At 46.3% G+C, this 18,428-nt stretch overlaps 1 protein-coding gene across 6 annotated transcripts in view; it reads right to left on the bottom strand.

The window, feature by feature from the left end:
- LOC106571792 (serine/threonine-protein kinase WNK2) overlaps positions 1 to 18,428 on the bottom strand; it is a 139,951-nt gene that overhangs the window by 8,085 nt on the left and 113,438 nt on the right. For 4 of the 6 annotated variants that reach the window (XM_082961952.1, XM_082961954.1, XM_082961956.1 and 1 more), the window contains 11 exons: positions 7,699 to 7,861; positions 7,485 to 7,601; positions 5,014 to 5,184; positions 4,677 to 4,728; positions 3,981 to 4,079; positions 2,813 to 3,615; positions 2,350 to 2,401; positions 2,153 to 2,217; positions 1,281 to 1,912; positions 777 to 997; positions 296 to 523 (listed from right to left, as the gene is read on the bottom strand). In XM_082961952.1, the coding sequence (XP_082818078.1) occupies positions 296 to 523; positions 777 to 997; positions 1,281 to 1,912; positions 2,153 to 2,217; positions 2,350 to 2,401; positions 2,813 to 3,615; positions 3,981 to 4,079; positions 4,677 to 4,728; positions 5,014 to 5,184; positions 7,485 to 7,601; positions 7,699 to 7,861 (2,603 nt within the window). The remainder of the gene's footprint in view (positions 1 to 295; positions 524 to 776; positions 998 to 1,280; positions 1,913 to 2,152; positions 2,218 to 2,349; positions 2,402 to 2,812; positions 3,616 to 3,980; positions 4,080 to 4,676; positions 4,729 to 5,013; positions 5,185 to 7,484; positions 7,602 to 7,698; positions 7,862 to 18,428) is intronic. The other 2 variants (XM_082961953.1, XM_082961955.1) reach the window with 1 other exon arrangement.

Here is an 18,428-nt window from a genome sequence, read left to right as displayed (position 1 = left end):
TCCGGTTTAGACACAACTTAGAATATTAGAGAGTTTAGAATTCTACAGCAGATTAAGCTGAGCTGTTGGTTGTTCCCCAGTACAAATGGGTGTTTGAATACGTGTCCACATCTCAGTGAGTGACACGTGTTTGGGTGTATTTGCATTTGGTATACTGCGTGAATCCTATGTGTGTGTTTGAATCTTACTAAGCACCAAATGTGTGTGGTACTCCTCACTGTGGAAGTGTAGTGTGTGTGGTATGCCACAGTGTGTGTATAACTTGTCCTGTATGCATGCATGTGTGTGCAGGTACCTTGCCCTGGGCCTACGTGTGTGGCCATGCCCCCACCGTAGATGTTGTCAGAAGAGAACGAGCCCTTGAGAGAGCAGGGCTGCTGGGTCTGGACAGGCTCTGGGGCCTTGCTGGGCCGAGTGCCACTGGTACTGCTGCCACTGGAGCGGGCCGAGCCGTCAGACACAATGGAGCTCTTAGCTGGAGAGCCAGACGAGCTCGGTGCGCTCTCACCTTCAGAGGGAAATACTGGATAAGCCACAGAAACAGCTTTAGGGTGAATTGGTGATTAATTTCTTGTTATTACCACATTTCCAATCCTCTCAATCTTCCTCACTCAATTCCCCTTTCTCAGGACTGCTCACAAACACCTTTCTCTCTTCCATTCCCTCCCCCTCTCTCACAGAGACATGTCACTCTTTTCCTCCTCACCCCACCTTTCACTCTGTCCACCACACACCCCTCTACCCTCTTCTCACCACTCTGACACATTTCCTCTCACCGGTGGTGGTGATATTCAGGTTGTTTTTCAGCTGCTGCACCATGGGGTTGAGCAGCTTGCCTGCCTTCAGCTTGTGTTTGCTGACCTTGCGTCTGCGGCCACTAGGGGGAGCAGCGTGCAACAGGCCTACACCAGGCGGCACGGCTTTCCCCAGCTCTTTATACAGACGCTCTATCTCACTCCTCTGGAACGCCTGCAGCTCAGAGATCTCCTTCATGTGTCTGAGGAGAAAAAAAGAGAGAGATTGAGAAAGGGAAAATCTGCATACTACAATGTATTCTATTTCTCTCTTTAACTGGGACAGGAACTGTCATTTATATTGTCTCGTACAATTGTAAAAGTTCACTAACTAGCAGTTAAACCACTCTGCAGTGTATGGGCTACAAACCTATCCAGGGCTATGAAGGTTACAATGGTTGATAGTTTGCTATATATCAATGGGTTGACTTTGACCCTTTGTGAGTGTGTATGACTATGAATGCATATGTGTGTGTGTGCACATACTTCTCCCTCAGCCTCTGCAGCTCCTTCCTCATGTCCGCATCCTCAAACTCAGAGTCATTGTCACTGCTGACGTATGATACATGGCCGGGTCCAGGCGGCGAGATGGCATGGCCATTCGCTACCACGGATTGCCGGCTCGGCGAATCAGAGCTTTGCACACTGCTGCGGCCAGTGCGGCGCAGGAAGGCCACCGCCCTCTTCATGAGGTCACTTCCGCTGTGTTCCGGGAGGGCATGAGCCGGAGGCTTGTGGTAGGCAAGGGGAGGGGCTAAACTACTGGTGTCCTCCTCCCCCGAGTCAGAGTCGAAGTGAAAGGAGTGGTTTGTGGCAGCGTCAGCAGTGTGGGCACGTGGGAGCAGCCTGGGGGTGGCGTTGGGGCTAGAGGCGGTGGTGTCCTGGTACAAGTCTGGGGGGGCTGAGTAGCGGTTACTACAGGGGGGTTTGGGGGCGTTTTCCGCACCCTCTTCAGTGGTCATCACTGAGAACCTACCCACGACCATACACCCCTGGTCTCGTGGGCCGCCCCCCTCGGCTGCGGCGCGAGAGCCCCCCGAACCACTAGAGGGAGCCGGGGAGCTGCAACTTCTGCCCTTCTCTAAACGACGGATGACGTCCGGAGGAGTGGGGATGATCTGGAGAAGGACATAGTGATCAAATAGAATCCGAATAAACTCCAAAAAAACTAGGGAGTAAAACTGAATAATTCTCAATTAACTGATTTAATTGTTTAATAGATCTAAATCTTGAGGACAAACGGTTACATAAAATGTGTTTAATTTAATCACAGTCAAATGTAGTTTATTCAAGAGAGTTTGTCGTATTTCAGAATGTTTGTCTTTGTTTAAGTGAGAGGGATTAAAGTAGATGGTTACCTGAAAGCGGCTCTTGGAGCCATAGGAACTGGAACTGCCCACAAAGTCTCTCCTGTTCAACAATCCTTAACAAATTACAATTCAAGGTCAACATTTAAAAAGTGGGAATCTCTTTGGGGGTTTATCCTAAATAGTACAAATGAATACTCCACAATACATAATAAAGCATATAAAATTGTGTTTGTGATGTAATTTACCTGCAGTGTCACTCAGTGTACCCAAACTATCAGTACGCTCAGGAATCTGAGGCTGAAAACGAGAAATAAATATTGAAAGAAAAAAAACTACAACATTAAATTCAGTCAAATGGTACATCAGTGTTACAGGTTGTGAATCAGTCTAGCCATTATCCTTCTATGACGCCTGCTTTGTCTAAACATATCGGCGCCCACACACACACACCACTCAACCCGCATCAGAGATCAAACTGCCAGGGGTGCAGAGTATAATGGACTATCTGGCCAGCAGCCCTGACCTCTACTTCCTCTGCTAAATGCAGTATCAGTCACACTAAAGGCCAGTGATTACATTCAATGGCTGAATCAATATTACAGCAAGGATTCACACAAACACACACCCCTCCATCAGATAAAACGCTGCTGCTGCCCCAATCCAAATATCTGGCGGACACAGAGACACAGACACACAGTGCATCCTTACCAGGACCTCTCCCTTCCTGGGGAGCCCCCCCCCAGAGGTGGTCTGGCAGTCAGAGACAGGGGGAGAGCTGACCCCCTCTGTGTTGGAGCCCTGGAGGTCTGAGGCGGTGCTGGAGGGAGCAGATTGGGCGTACTCCTGGTACAGCAGGTTCCTCAGCTTCTCATCCAGAGTCTTGATGGTACGGTCCACAAACTCCACCCTGGGTGGGCCCTCTCCATCAGACTCCCCCAGGCCGCAACCACCTCCACTCCCAGACCCCCCAGGTCCATCCTGCTGCTGGGAAGCCTGGTGGGCGGGACTCTGGGGCTGTGATGGTGTTGTGGCTCCACCTCCTCCACCCACCATGCTTGGCATGGCATAGGGCTGCTGCAGGACCACTGGCTGGTGGGAGGCCAGCGGAGGGGGCGGGTCTCCTGACAGGCTGGTCTCCTGATTGGGTAGACATGAGGAAGTGCCACTCACCCCTTTATGTCCCACCCCATTCACATCCAGGGACACAGGTGGGACGATGGGGCAGCATGGGATGTCTGTTACCATGGAGATGCAGGGTTCGCTGCCTGAAAGAGAGTCGTGGCGGCCCATGGAAGCAGTCGTAGCACTGGTGGTGGAGGGTTTGGTTCCAGAGGCCTGGGGCTGCTGAACTCTGGCCTTGCCCACGTTGGTGTCCTGAGACTGGGCAGAGCTTTGAGGTGCAGAGGGGCCTGGAGTAGGGGATGTGGTGGTCAGGGCAAGAACAGGAGTTGGGGCAGACACTGGCGGAGTAGTACTGCAACTGGACCTAGACAATGATGTGACAGGAGTCTCTGTAGGGGAGAGAGGTGAGAAGAGAAGGAGTTAAAGAGAGATTAAATAAAAGAGTGGAGTCAAGGAGATGGATGTCCTGTTGGTGTGTGATGGTATTGCATCATCACTTGTCTTCCCCAATCAGAGCTCTGTCAGTTGGAGTGCAAAGCCTACCTTTCACCACAGCCACTGCAGCACTTGCATTACATAACTGACCCTTACGCACACATACAACACACACATTAGCTCAGACACACAGACACTCATACACAGCTTTATTCACCCACTCTGCTGTGTGTGTGATCATACTCGTACATACGTGCGTGTGTGTGTACGTACGTTTGATTGTGTGTACGTGTGTGTATGGATGGGTGTGTGTGCGCACCCTTGGTTGTAGAGGTGTCTGATGAAGTCCTCTCTCTGTCTGGCGTGGGCGTCTCGGCCACGGGGCAGATGATGAACCAGCGCTTTCCAGTGTGGAGGACTGCCAAGGACACAGACAAAGAAACACACTCATAGATACAGATCTAGTAGCAACAGTAAGATAGCTCTATAGAGAAAGACATATGCACTCAAATGCAGATGATCTACAGATAGAGATGCTCACAAATTCATATCAACTATCAAATTATGTTTAGAGGAAGAGAATGGGGGATAGAGAGATTGATTGGAGGAGACGCAAAAGATAGGACTGAGGGACGATAGGACAGAGATGTAAAAGGAAAGAGCAATTGAGAGCTAGAGAGAGATATAACCCAGTCATCCTCTAATCCTCCTCTCCATCACTCCTGACCACAATAACCTCCCAGAGCATACAAATCTACTGAGGCAGGAAATTTGCTGTGTCTGAGGTTCACCAGAGTCACAGAGAGGCTGTAATGTACTATGTAATGTATCTGTAGTGGGTTGGAGATAAGATAGTATATTAGGGGTCCTGCAAGACCATTTGTTACAACTTATCTGTTACATGCATCATTAAAACTCATTTGAAGACCATGATTAGTTAATTTTCTGTATCGATGTTACAGCTGGGCTAGAGCAAAAGCCTTCACCTTCACGCCAGGAGGTAGCGAAGCCCTACCGTTCTGCTGGTACACAAGTTGTGGTGAATTAGGTGTAGCCGTCTTTGAACCCTAAAAAGGGAGAGAATCGTTATAAATGGCTGGCACTCAAGAGTATAACTTGGAGACAATGAAGCTTGAAAGGGTTCTCTCAACAATGTCACTGTGTTGGCCCCGGCTGACAAATTAGGTTAGCCAAAAGTGTCCCATCAGCAACAACGTTTCTATCTTGGCAGTGGTTTGTTGGCTGCCCTGTTCACTAAGTAATCTTGAGTGTTGGACGATGCATCTGAGACTGGCCACCTGCACCTCTCCCCCATAACTCTGTTACTTCAAAATCCCTTCATCCCCCCTCACCTCTCCCCCCAGTATGACTGCTCCGTGGCTCTGCTGGGGACTGCCCACGTGGTCAGAGATCCTTTCCCCCTCCGTGTCCTCACTCAGCATGTCCTCAGCCTTGTCCACAATATCCTTTAACTGCTCTATAAACATCTCCTTCTCCAGGAGCAGGATGAAGTCATTCTCCACCTAAAAGACAAAAATAGACAACATCCATCAATGTCAAATCCCCTGAAAAATGTATAATAAAACAGTCCCGTCTGGACTGTCCTTCGGTAAAAATTGGGCTAGGCCTTGGCGCAGCAGTCTAAGGCACTGCATCGCAGTGCTAGAGGCGTCACTACAGACCCTGGTTCGTTCCCGAGCTGTATCACAACTGCCCGTGATCGGGAGTCCCAAAGGGCTGCGCACAATTGGTCCAGCGGGTTAGGGAAGGGATTGTCTGGGGGGCTTTACTTGGCTCATTGCGTTCTAGCGACTCCTTGTGGCGGGCCGGGCGCCTGTAGGCTGACCTCGTTTGTCAGGTGAACGCTGGCTTCCGGGGTAAGCGGGCGGGCGTTAAGAAGCGCGGTTTGGCTGGTCATCTGTCGTAGGACGCATGACTCGACCTTCGCCTCCCGAGCCTGTTGGGGAGTTGCAGCGATGAGACAAGATCGAAATTGGGGAGAAAAAAGGGGGTAAAATATATAATAAATAAAACTGGGCTATGTGAAAGTATGTGAAAGTGTTTGAAACCTGCCTATCCAAAGCACGGCAAGAGGCACCAGTTTTGGAAAGATATTTAGATTTTGGGGGAATGAAACAAAAAATGTGTAATCCACGTACAAAAAAGCATACCGGTCCAAAATGAACAGGGCTGGGGTTTGTATTGAGAGAGGGGAGAGTTTTTGCTGCAGTGCAGTGAAGAACAGCATTACACAGAGTTTCAGTACCCTGGAACATCAAAGAGCATCTCCCTCACTTAGAGCTAGCAGGCATAGAGAGCACACACACCGAATTTAGGAGGCAGGTGGAAAGGGGTAACAGAGGTTTTCTGGGGTGTTTGTTGCTAAGTGGGCATCTGTGTAGGTGTTTAGATTGTGACAGATATTCAAGATTTCCAAAGTTTGTGTGGGGGGGTTCCGTTGGTTGTGGAGGTTTTCACAAGTCTTTGGAGGTGTGTGAAGAGAAGAAAAACGTCCCCCACCCCTCCCATTAGTGGCATGGAAACTGCAGCTTGCTTCTGTGCTAGAGTAGGGTCTACAGTCGTGGCCAAAAGTTTTGAGAATGACACAAATATTCATTTTCAAAGTTTGCTGCCTCAGTTTGTATGATGGCAATTTGCTGTCAACCATGTTTACCTGCAAGGAAATGCGTGCTGTCATCATTGCTTTGCACAAAAAGGGCTTCACAGGCAAGGATATTGCTGCCAGTAAGATTGCACCTAAATCAACCATTTATCGGATCATCAAGAACTTCAAGGAGAGCGGTTCAATTGTTGTGAAGAAGGCTTCAGGGCGCCCAAGAAAGTCCAGCAAGCGCCAGGACCGTCTCCTAAAGTTGATTCAGCAGCGGGATCGGGGCACCACCAGTACAGAGTTTGCTCAGGAATGGCAGCAGGCAGTGAGGCGAAGACTTTTGGAGGATGGCCTGGTGTCAAAAAAGGGCAGCAAAGAAGCCACTACTCTCCAGGAAAAACATCAAGGACAGACTGATATTCTGAAAAAGGTACAGGGATTGGACTGCTGAGGACTGGGGTAAAGCCATTTTCTCTGATGAATCCCCTTTCCGATTGTTTGCGGCATCTGGAAAAAAGCTTGTCCGGAGAAGCCAAGGTGAGCCCTACCATCAGTCCTGTGTCATGCCAACAGTAAAGCATCCTGAGACCATTCATGTGTGGGGTTGCTTCTCAGCCAAGGGAGTGGGCTCACTCACAATTTTGCCTAAGAACACAGCCATGAATAAAGAGAGCAACTTCTCCCAACCATCCAGGAACAGTTTGGTGACGAACAATGCCTTTTCCAGCATGATGGAGCACCTTGCCATAAGGAAAAAGTGATAACTAAGTGGCTCGGGGAACAAAACATTGATATTTTGGGTCCATGGCCAGGAAACCCAGACCTTAATCCCATTGAGAACTTGTGGTCAATTCTCAAGAGGCGGGTGGACAAACAAAAACCCAGAAATTCTGACAAACTCCAAGCATTGATTATGCAAGAATGGGCTGCCATCAGTCAGGATGTGGCCCAGAAGTTAATTGACAGCATGCCAGGGCAGATTGCAGAGGTCTTGAAAAAGAAGGGTCAACACTGCAAATATTGACTCTGCATCAGCTTCATGTAATTGTCAATAAAAGCCTTTGACACTTATGAAATGCTTGTAATTCTACTTCAGTATTCCATAGTAACATCTGACATAAATATCTAAAGACACTGAAGCAGCAAACTTTGTGAAAATTAATATTTGTGTCATTCTCAAAACTTTTGGCCACGACTGTACTCTAACCATACCATGTAAGTGGCTATCTCCTCAGGTGCGTCTCCGTCCAGGTCGAACTTGAAGGTAACCATCTTGTGGTTGTGTGTCTCCAGCTGACACTCCACCATCTTATCCCCTGTATAATACACCTGTCCAGGGAGAAACCAGAGAGGAACAGGTGTCAGAGACATGAATGTGTGCCGATTGATCTACTAACACTACTATAAATGGATGTGCGGTACTCACATTGAGCATGCTGAGTTTGGGCTTGTTGATCTTGTCCTGGCGTGAGCGGGTGCGCGTGGAGCGGCGGTGGTGTTTCCGGACCTTCCCCTCGCCCTTCCCTGATCCATGCGTCCCCTCGTTACCATCGCTCATCTCCTTCCCTGAGGTGGCGTCGGAGTTCACACTGGTTCATGAAAGATGAAAAAAATGTAAACGAGACATACTATACAGTCCAACTATACAGTCCAACTCACTTTCTGAACTTTCGAGTTGTGTAGTCCACTTGTGTAGCTAGCAGGACTGTCTTTGTGTTGGCTAACCAACGTTTAATTACTTCTGCGTTATGAAAGGAACTAGACACGGACACGAATGATCCATTGTTAGTTTGTTGTAACCAAGTATTGGTGCTAACTGTGTTATTGGATGCTAGCATGCTAGTTAGCTACGGCGTCATAGGACACGGTGCACTGGGTGGGTTTCACGGAAGAATACTGTACCAAGTTATCTAGCTGAATAAACTAATTTTGAGCCTATTCCTGGAAAAACTGAACCACTGTAGTTTACATCAATTATAATTTCTAAAGTGGAAGTTGGAAAAGTTATATTTGAGTGTTTCAGTGAATGGTTAGGAGGGAGGCCCTGCTCTCTCGCTTCCCCAGTTGTTTAGTTAATTTTCATTCCAATCTCCTTTGCATTAGCGTAGCCTCTCCTGTAGCCTGTCAACTATGTGTCTGTCTATCCCTGTTCTCTCCTCTCTGCACAGGCCACACAAACGCTTCACACCGCATGGCCGCTGCCACTCTAACCTGGTGGTCCCAGTGCGCACGACCCACGTGGAATTCCAGGTCTCCGGCAGCCTCTGGAACTGCCGGTCTGCGGCCAACAAGGCAGAGTTCATCTCAGCCTATGCTACCCTCCAGTCCCTCGACTTCTTGGCGCTGACGGAAACATGGATTACCACAGAAAACACTGCTACTCCTACTGCTCTCTCCTCATCTGACCACGTGTTCTCGCATACCCCGAGAGCATCTGGTCAGCGGGGTGGTGGCACTGGAATCCTCATCTCTCCCAAGTGGACATTCTCTCTTTCTCTCCTGACCCATCTGTCTATCTCCTCCTTTGAATTCCATGCTGTCACAGTCACTAGCCCATTCAAGCTTAACATCCTTATCATTTATCGCCCTCCAGGTTCCCTTGGAGAGTTCATCAATGAGCTTGACGCCTTGATAAGTTCCTTTCCTGAGGATGGCTCACCCCTCACAATTCTGGGTGACTTTAACCTCCCTACGTCTACCTTTGACTCATTTCTCTCTGCCTCCTTCTTTCCACTCCTCTCCTCTTTTGACCTCACCCTCTCATCGTCCCCCCCTACTCACAAGGCAGGCAATACGCTTGACCTCATCTTTACTAGATGCTGTTCTTCTACTAATCTCACTGCAACTCCCCTCCAAGTCTCTGACCACTACCTTGTATCCTTTTCCCTCTCGCTCTCCTCCAACGCTACTCATTCTGCCCCTACTCAGATGGTACTGCGCCGTCGCAACCTTCGCTCTCTCTCTCTCTCCTGCTACTCTCTCCTCTTCCATCCTATCATCTCTTCCCTCTGCTCAATCCTTCTCCAACCAATCTCCTGATTCTGCCTCCTCATCCCTCCTCTCCTCCCTTTCTGCATCCTTTGACTCTCTATGTCCCCTATCCTCCCGGCCGGCTCGGTCCTCCCCTCCTGCTCCGTGGCTTGACGACTCATTGCGAGCTCACAGAACAGGGCTCCGGGCAGCCGAGCGGAAATGGAGGAAAACTAGCCTCCCTGCGGACCTGGCATCTTTTCACTCCCTCCTCTCCACATTTTCTTCCTCTGTTTCTGCTGCTAAAGCCACTTTCTACCACTCTAAATTCCAAGCATCTGCCTCTAACCCTAGGAAGCTCTTTGCCACCTTCTCCTCCCTCCTGAATCCTCCTCCCCCCGCCCCCCCTCCCTCTCTGCGGATGACTTTGTCAACCATTTTGAAAAGAAGGTTGACGACATCCGATCCTCGTTTGTTAAGTCAAACGACACCGCTGGTCCTGCTCACATTGCCCTACCCTATGCTTTGACCTCTTTCTCCCCTCTCTCTCCAGATGAAATCTTGCGACTTGTGACGGCCGGCCGCCCAACAACCTGCCCGCTTGACCCTATCCCCTCCTCTCTTCTCCAGACCATTTCCGGAGACCTTCTCCCTTACCTCACCTCGCTCATCAACTCATCCTTGACCGCTGGCTATGTCCCTTCTGTCTTCAAGAGAGCGAGAGTTGCACCCCTTCTCAAAAAACCTACACTCGATCCCTCCGATGTCAACTACAGACCAGTATCCCTTCTTTCTTTTCTCTCCAAAACTCTTGAGCGTGCCGTCCTTGGTCAGCTCTCTTGCTATCTCTCTCAGAATGACCTTCTTGATCCAAATCAGTCAGGTTTCAAGACTGGTCATTCAACTGAGACTGCTCTTCTCTGTGTCACGGAGGCTCTCCGCACTGCTAAAGCTAACTCTCTCTCCTCTGCTCTCATCCTTCTAGACCTATCTGCTGCCTTTGATACTGTGAACCATCAGATCCTCCTCTCCACCCTCTCCCAGTTGGGCATCTCCGGCGCGGCTCACTCTTGGATTGCGTCCTACCTGACAGGTCGCTCCTACCAGGTTGCGTGGTGAGAATCCGTCTCCGCACCACGTGCTCTCACCACTGGTGTCCCCCAGGGCTCTGTTCTAGGCCCTCTCCTATTCTCGCTATACACCAAGTCACTTGGCTCTGTCATATCCTCACATGGTCTCTCCTATCATTGCTACGCAGACGACACACAATTAATCTTCTCCTTTCCCCCTTCTGATAACCAGGTGGCGAATCACATCTCTGCATGTCTGGCAGACATATCAGTGTGGATAACGGATCACCACCTCAAGCTGAACCTCGGCAAGACGGAGCTGCTCTTCCTCCCGGGGAAGGACTGCCCGTTCCATGATCTCGCCATCACGGTTGACAACTCCATTGTGTCCTCCTCCCAGAGTGCTAAGAGCCTTGGCGTGACCCTGGACAACACCCTGTCGTTCTCCGCTAACATCAAGGCGGTGACCCGATCCTGTAGGTTCATGCTCTACAACATTCGCAGAGTACAACCCTGCCTCACACAGGAAGCGGCGCAGGTCCTAATCCAGGCACTTGTCATCTCCCGTCTGGATTACTGCAACTCGCTGTTGGCGGGGCTCCCTGCCTGTGCCATTAAACCCCTACAACTCATCCAGAACGCCGCAGCCCGTCTGGTGTTCAACCTTCCCAAGTTCTCTCATGTCAACCCGCTCCTCCGCACACTCCACTGGCTTCCAGTTGAAGCTCACATCTGCTACAAGACCATGGTGCTAGCCTACGGAGCTGTGAGGGGAACGGCTCCTCCGTACCTTCAGGCTCTGATCAGTCCCTACACCCAAAGAAGGGCACTGCGTTCATCCACCTCTGGCCTGCTGGCCTCCCTACCTCTGCGGAAGCACAGTTCCCGCTCAGCCCAGTGAAAACTGTTCGCTGCTCTGGCACCCCAATGGTGGAACAAGCTCCCTCACGACGCCAGGACAGCGGAGTCAATCACCACCTTCCGGAGACACCTGAAACCCCACCTCTTTAAGGAATACCTGGGATAGGATTAAGTAATCCTTCTAACCCTCCCCCCCTTCCCTCCCCCCCCCCCAAAATATATACTATTGTAAAGTGGTTGTTCCACTGGATATCATAAGGTGAATGCACCAATTTGTAAGTCGCTCTGGATAAGAGCGTCTGCTAAATGACGTAAATGTAAATGTAAATTATAAATGCAATGGCTTGAGATAGTCCTGAATGCCTGAACATGGTAAACTGAAATGCACTTGAAAAGTGTATGCACTTCTCGGATGCTCAATTATCAGGGTTGGCTGATATTGACAACAGTATGTGCATATCAAAATAAAAGCTTAACAAGGTGGTTGATCAAGGTCAAGATAAATGTAGGCCCGCACACACTCATAGGAAATGGTTTATCCTAACATGATACAAGGGTCTTGTTACAACCCATATCGTTCTAACACTTATATTAGGTTGAAGAAACAGTATCCAGATTTGGTAGGTTAAGTAGCCAAATTGGTAGGCCTACAGTATATCCTAAACTAGAGAATGACCCATAAATCGGCCTAGCTGATATATCGGGCCAATATTGGCTTTTTCTAGTCTATCGGCCCTTCTCTATGGGTTTTGCCGATAGTCCCGCTACATAGCTGCTATGCCAGCCGCCACTCACCGCCTGAGCCACGAGCACTGCACAATGCTGAGGAATGTCTAGCTGGGAAAATCAGAAGCAGCAAGCTAGCAAATTCTCCAACAGAAAGGTGCAGTATTGAGAAATGGATTAATTGACACAGCGACCAAAATTGAACTCCTGTTGAAAATATTTGCTTAGCTAATTCACCAATAATAAGGCTTGTGCCAATGTGCCCAGACATGCATGCAATAAGCAAGCTAGCTAAACAGATATCTATGTGACCTGTTAGCAAAGATTACAATAACTAATCCTTTTATCTGTGGTGTTAACTAGCTAGCTATATTAGCTACTATGCTAGCTAGCAGGCTAGATAAACATGGTGCTAAGATATCAGATACGAGCGAATAGCAAACATAGCTAGCTATCAATTTGAACATGCACCCTCCAGGGTAGAGTCCTGCACAGGTCAGTGTTTTTAAGCCGCACCCGCCCAGTGCCTACCACATCAATTCCGAGCCCCACCCGATACTGGACAACAGGGCAGATTATTCTCCGCAACCCGACCCACCCGCATAGAATTGTTCTGAGAGCCGAATTGTGCGCCGCCAAATAAAATTAATTGATTTGTTTTTATGACTCCAGAATAGTATAGGCTATTCCCCTTTCTTCCATGAATGAATTTCTCTATGTCTATTCAACATTTAGATAAAAAGAAACCATGCCATGAATTAAGAATGATATCTTCTTATTTTCACAACGTAGCACACTGACAACTGAAATCGCTTTGAAAAAGAGCCTTCTAACCTAATGTTGTAACAAGAGCCCACGAGTGAAGTCATGCCCCTTCCCGGCCAAGATTTACAGTTTGCCATTGACAAAGGCCCCTCAGTTGGGATGGAGGAAAAATGGCTTGTGCGGTATATCATATATCCCGTAGCTATTTCCAAATACCCGGTATGGTTTTTCAATACCGTTGAAACTATTTCTTCACATTTTTTCAAAAACAAAATATATTTGTAGCTACTTTAAGTAAATAGCTGCAGTCAATTTATGCAATACGTTAGGCGATAAAGCAGATTGCGTGCTTAATTTCACCTGTCACATTATTTTACATTATGAAGCCAGTGGTGGAAAAAGTACCCAATTGTCATAAATACCTTAATAGAAAGTTACGCAAGTAAAAGTGAAAGTCACCCAGTAAAATACTACTTGAGTAAAAGTGTAGAAGTATTTGGTTCTAAATATACTTAAATATCAAAAGTAAAAAATAATGTAAAATTCCTTATTATAAGCAAAGCAGACAGCACCATTTTCTTGTTTTGAAAATGCATTGGTAGCCAGGGGCACACTCAGACATCATTTATAAACAATGCATTTGTGTTTAGTGAGTCCACTAGTCCAGAGGCAGTAGGGATGACCACGTGTTCCCTTGATAAGTGCATGAATTGGACCATTTTCCTGTCCTGCTAAGCATTCAAAAAGTACTTTTGGGTGTCAAGGAAAATGTATGGAATAAAAGTACATTATTTTCTTTAGGAATGTAGTGAAGTAAAAGTAGTCGAAAATATAAATAGTAAAGTACAGATACCCCCCAAAACTTCTTCTTTACTTAAGTACTTTACACCAGTGTATGAAGCTTACCATAGTTTGCTAAAACAGTTGAGCCAGTTACATGTTTGTTTGTAAATGGGCACAACGGGAGAAAGCAGGAGCAGGTGAGTCCAGCTGTGTATTGACAGGGGTCGCGATTTTATTGAAAGTCAACAGTTTTTTCTGCTTCAATTGAGTGATCAGGGACGTGCACTATAGTTTTCCTTCACAGAAAATACATTAGTGCAACACATTCGGCAGAAAATAACTTAATTTTTCATCATATGACAGAAGTGATGCACTATTTGGCTGGCAGCCACACAAGTGAATTAGCTTACAATGAAAAAGCAAGGTATTTTTTTGCAAAAACGATGCATGGACATCATATTTCTAATATTTACCATAAAAATTATGTAGCCAGCTTTGCTTAAAGTTAATCTTGCATTTCACTGGAGAAAAGTAGGCTGGCTACATCAAGAAAAGTACCGGATAAAAGTAGCTATTCATCAGTCAGAGCGCTGTCTGCTGATAGAATGCCCTTTAGTGAATTCTCAACCGAATGGAGAAGTCTCACTGAAGAACAAAATTAGTCTGATGCCGAGCAGAAATTACAATACTAAGCATTTTAGATCTGCGTTTATAAACAAGATATTTCTTATGGGTTTGATTATATTTTCCAGCGTGAAAAACAAACAATTCTGCGTTAACACAAAACCTAAATTTAACTTGCTAGTTATCCAAATAAGTGGTTGAATTAATAAGGTGACAGGGCATTGTATTGTGTTAGCTTTCTGCGACGCAGGTCTTAATCCAAGCACTTGTCCTCTCCCGTCTGGACTACTTCAACTCGCTGTTGGCTGGACTCCCCGCTTGTGTTATCAAACCCCTGCAACTTATCCAGAAAGCTGCGGCCGCCTGGTTTTCAACCTTTCCAAGTTCTCTCATCTCACCCTGCTCCTCCACACACGTCACTGGCTTCCAGTCGAAGCTCGCATCCACTACAAGACCATGGTACACACCTATTGAACAGCAAGAGGAACTGCCCCCCCCTACCTTCAGGCTATAATAAACCCTACACCTCAGCCCGAGCACTCTGTTCTGCCACCTCAGGTCTCCTGGCCCTACGGGAGGGCAGCTCCCGCTCAGCCCAGTCTCTTCTCTGTCCAGGCACCCCAATGGTGGAACAAGCTTCCCCCTGAAGCTAGGACAGCAGAGTCCCTGCCCATCTTCCGAAAACATCTGAAACCCTACCTCTTCAAACAGTATCTTAAATAATCCTCCTCCTAACCTCGACCCCCACTCCCCTTCCAGTTCAGACTCTACTGATAGCTAATGTACTTTGTACTTTACTAACTTTATTGTCCCCTGGGGGAAATTTTGTTGCAGTGTCATGTACACGTTTAAAGTGGTGTTTTAAATACAAAACAAATTGACAATACAACTTTCAGAACAGTTACATACCACTAAAAAGAGACTGGCCATACTGGGTCGATAGGAACATTAGCCCGAGCTATTTAGGAGGGATATCACACATGGCACAAATTATTATCTAGTTCTGTTTTACCTGCACCCAGAGGGGAGTAGTTCAAAGTCTGGGTACAATGGGTGGGGCTTGGATCTAAAATTATTTTGTGAGCCTTGAAGGGTCCTGACCTTAAAGATCTCATTCAAACCTGTCTGTTTGACTCAAAGTACCTTGCTTGCAGTGGTGATAATCATTCTCAGCATATTTTTCTGGCTGACAGTGGCATTACCATACCAACAAACAATACAACAAGTTAAAATACACTCAATGAAAGATTTATAAAACAGAGTCAGTATAGTATGCCTGTGATGTGGTTGTCCCACCTAGTTGTCTTAAGGTGAATGCACAAACCACATCTCTCTGCATAAGATCATCTGCTAAATTAATAAAATGAGAAGTCAAAGCCCTTTGGATGAGTAATCTGTACAGCTGCCACTGCTATCTTTAATTTCCTTGCGTTTCTTTCTCCTCTCTGTTCTTGGCCAGTCTGCTCCTCCCCCATCTTCCCCGAGCAGAGCAGGCAGGCCTGTTGCCCTAGCAACTCTAGACTCCACACAGACACAGCGAGTACACATGCTCCTCCAGAGCCAGTACTATTCTTCCTTCAGACAAGAATGCATCAAAACTTTGTTCATTTGCACAATGTCTCTCATTCACATTTTCTTGTAAATGCACAAACTCACCAAAAATGACATTCGGTAACTCCAAAAGTATTGGGACAGTGACACATATTTTGTTGTTTTGGCTCTGTACTCCAGCACAATGACTGAGGTTAAACTACAAACTGTGAGCTTTAATTTGAGGGTTGTTTTCATCCATATCGGGTGAACTGTTTAGAAATCACATCACTTTTTTTACATAGTTCCCCCCATTTTAGGGGACCAAAAGTATTGGGACAAATTCACTTATATGTGTATTTCAAAATTGAAAAGGCAATCACACATCTGCGCAATCTTTTTGCAGGTGCATGGTAACAGTTGAACAAGATGAATTAAAAAGGAAACCGCACACTGCTCTTGATAGTATCACTGATCTTTAATAAGCTTTATGTATCGGCCTCACGGCCTTCGTCAGAGCTTTTGTGAGTTTAAAAAAAATGACCACCTTTATGTAGACCAAGCCCCACCCACATCCGTTCCACGCATCAAAAGGGGTTGAGGCGAAGGAAAAACAAATAAGTGCTACCAAATATAACAATATACATTTCATAAATATTTGAATAAAGTGTGTACATAAGACGTATTAAACACATATGTAAAACCACAATGAGGACATAAACCTACCGAGCAAGTTTTCATTAATCATTGGGTACATCGTACGAAAAGCAGAGTAATCTTAAATAGGAGCATAATTCATGTTCAAATTCACAACATAACATACATAGGAATTTCATCATTAAGACCTTTAGGAAATCATGTCTGGAAGGTGAAAATCCCAAAACATTCTCTTTTACTCAGAGTATTATTAATATCACCTCCCCTGTCTGATATCTTAACTTTCTCTATGCCACAAAATCTAAAAAGGTAGAAATGTCATGCTTCAGGTCATTAAAATGAAAACATAATTTAGAAGAGTTTTCCTGTATGTGGGTGGCAGAAATATTCACACTTCATCATTTTGTTGCACTGTGCGCATCCTCTGCATTTATAGCTACCATTCGGAAGAGGGCGTAAAAGAGCCTGGCTGATTTTCTTTTGTGGCTGGCAGTTGGCATGAACCAATTTATCGCGTAAATTGCGACCTCTCCTATACACAATATGTGGTGGATTTTTTAATTCAGCCGGCAAAGCTGGGTCCAATGATAAAATATGCCAGTGTTTCTTGACCGCATCTCCCACTTTTCGCGAGTTCAAAGTATATGTGGTTGTGAACATTACGGAGTGTTCTTTAGCGGTTCTTTTTTGTAGCAGTTCATCTCGTTTTTTTTCCCAATGCCAAATTAAGAGCTTCATCCACACATTGTGGCGAATAGCCTCTTCTGACAGGCTGACCACACCGCTCGCGTCGTGTGCGCGAGCATTGCAAAATACAGTTAGAAATCTGTTATTCAATTATGCACCCACACTGCTAGAGCGTCTGCGTTACCAAGGGCTAAAATAGAAATCCGTTCTATTTCTGACGCAGATCGCGCTGCAAGTCATGCCTCTCCCATCTCCTCATTGGTTTATAAAAGCAGGTACCCACGTGCCATCTCCTCATTGGTTGGGTGACTGAAAGATGAACAAGGTCAGCGGCGGTAATGCACCTAATTTATGAAAGTTGCCAATCGCAATATAAAGTCAAGAGAAGAAAAGGCCTGGAAGGAGGAGAGATGACTAGAAACGATTCGGTTGACCGTTTTCTGTGTGAATTAATTGTCTGAGTAGAGGACCTTGTGCATTTCAGGTAAAATAACTCAATGTTTATATCCCAGGACAAATTAGCTAGCAACAGCAAGCTAACTAAATAGGACAAATTAGCTAGCAAGTGCAAGCTAACTAGCTAAATTGCCATAAATGTTTAATGCTTTTTGACCTGTCCCCAAATTAATATAATTGGTAAAGAGTTTGTTTTGATATTTTAACCTGCGTGTCGTGATCGCGTTTGGTATGGGGGACAAAATAAATGTATGCATGATCGCGCACGCACGCAGCCGGTTTGGGTTCTGTGTTAGAAACCTAGTGCGCATCTCCGCTGCTTTTTCTAGATAATCCTCTGTGGAGTGGCATATACGACGCAGTCTGAAAAACTGGCTTCTTGGAAGTCCTCCGTTTAAAGGCTCAGGATGGAAGCTTTCCCCCTGTAATAGAGTATTTCTGTCCGTTTCTTTTCTATACAGAGTTGTAAACAGGGTTCCATTTGATTTCTCAATCCACATATCGATGTAATGAACACGTTGAGTGTCACATTCAATAGTGAATTTGAGATTGGGGTCAATGTCATTGAGTAGAGCCATAAAGTCTGACAGCTCTTTTTCCGTTCCTTCCCATATGCAAAAAATGGCATCAATATATCGATACCACTTCAGGACATTAATCAAAAATGGATTTAGTTTTCATTATTAACAAAACGTTCTTCAAAAAGACCCACATAAAGGAGCGAATGTGGAGCCCATCGATGTTCCATTCGTTTGGAGGTAGTATTCATCATCAAATCTGAAATAGTTATACGTCAAAACATATTCAGCCAGCTCTAGAATAAAGTTTGTTGGTCGATATTTGTTAGTATCTCTATCTCTCAAATAGTGAGCTAGGGCTGCCAGCCCCCCGTATGGGGAATGCTGGTATATAGACTCCTGACATCTAATGTGATCAAAATGCAGTCTTCTGTTAATCCCGTTATTGGTGAAATCTTGTTAATGATGTCTATAGAGTCTTTCACATATGATGGCAATTCTTGCACATG

Source organism: Salmo salar, chromosome 15 (assembly GCF_965601325.2).
Source record: "Salmo salar chromosome 15, fSalSal1, whole genome shotgun sequence".
In the NCBI taxonomy this organism is placed as follows: domain Eukaryota; kingdom Metazoa; phylum Chordata; class Actinopteri; order Salmoniformes; family Salmonidae; genus Salmo; species Salmo salar.
The sequence above is the reverse complement of the archived record's forward strand: the minus strand, read 5'-3'. Positions and strand labels throughout refer to the sequence as shown.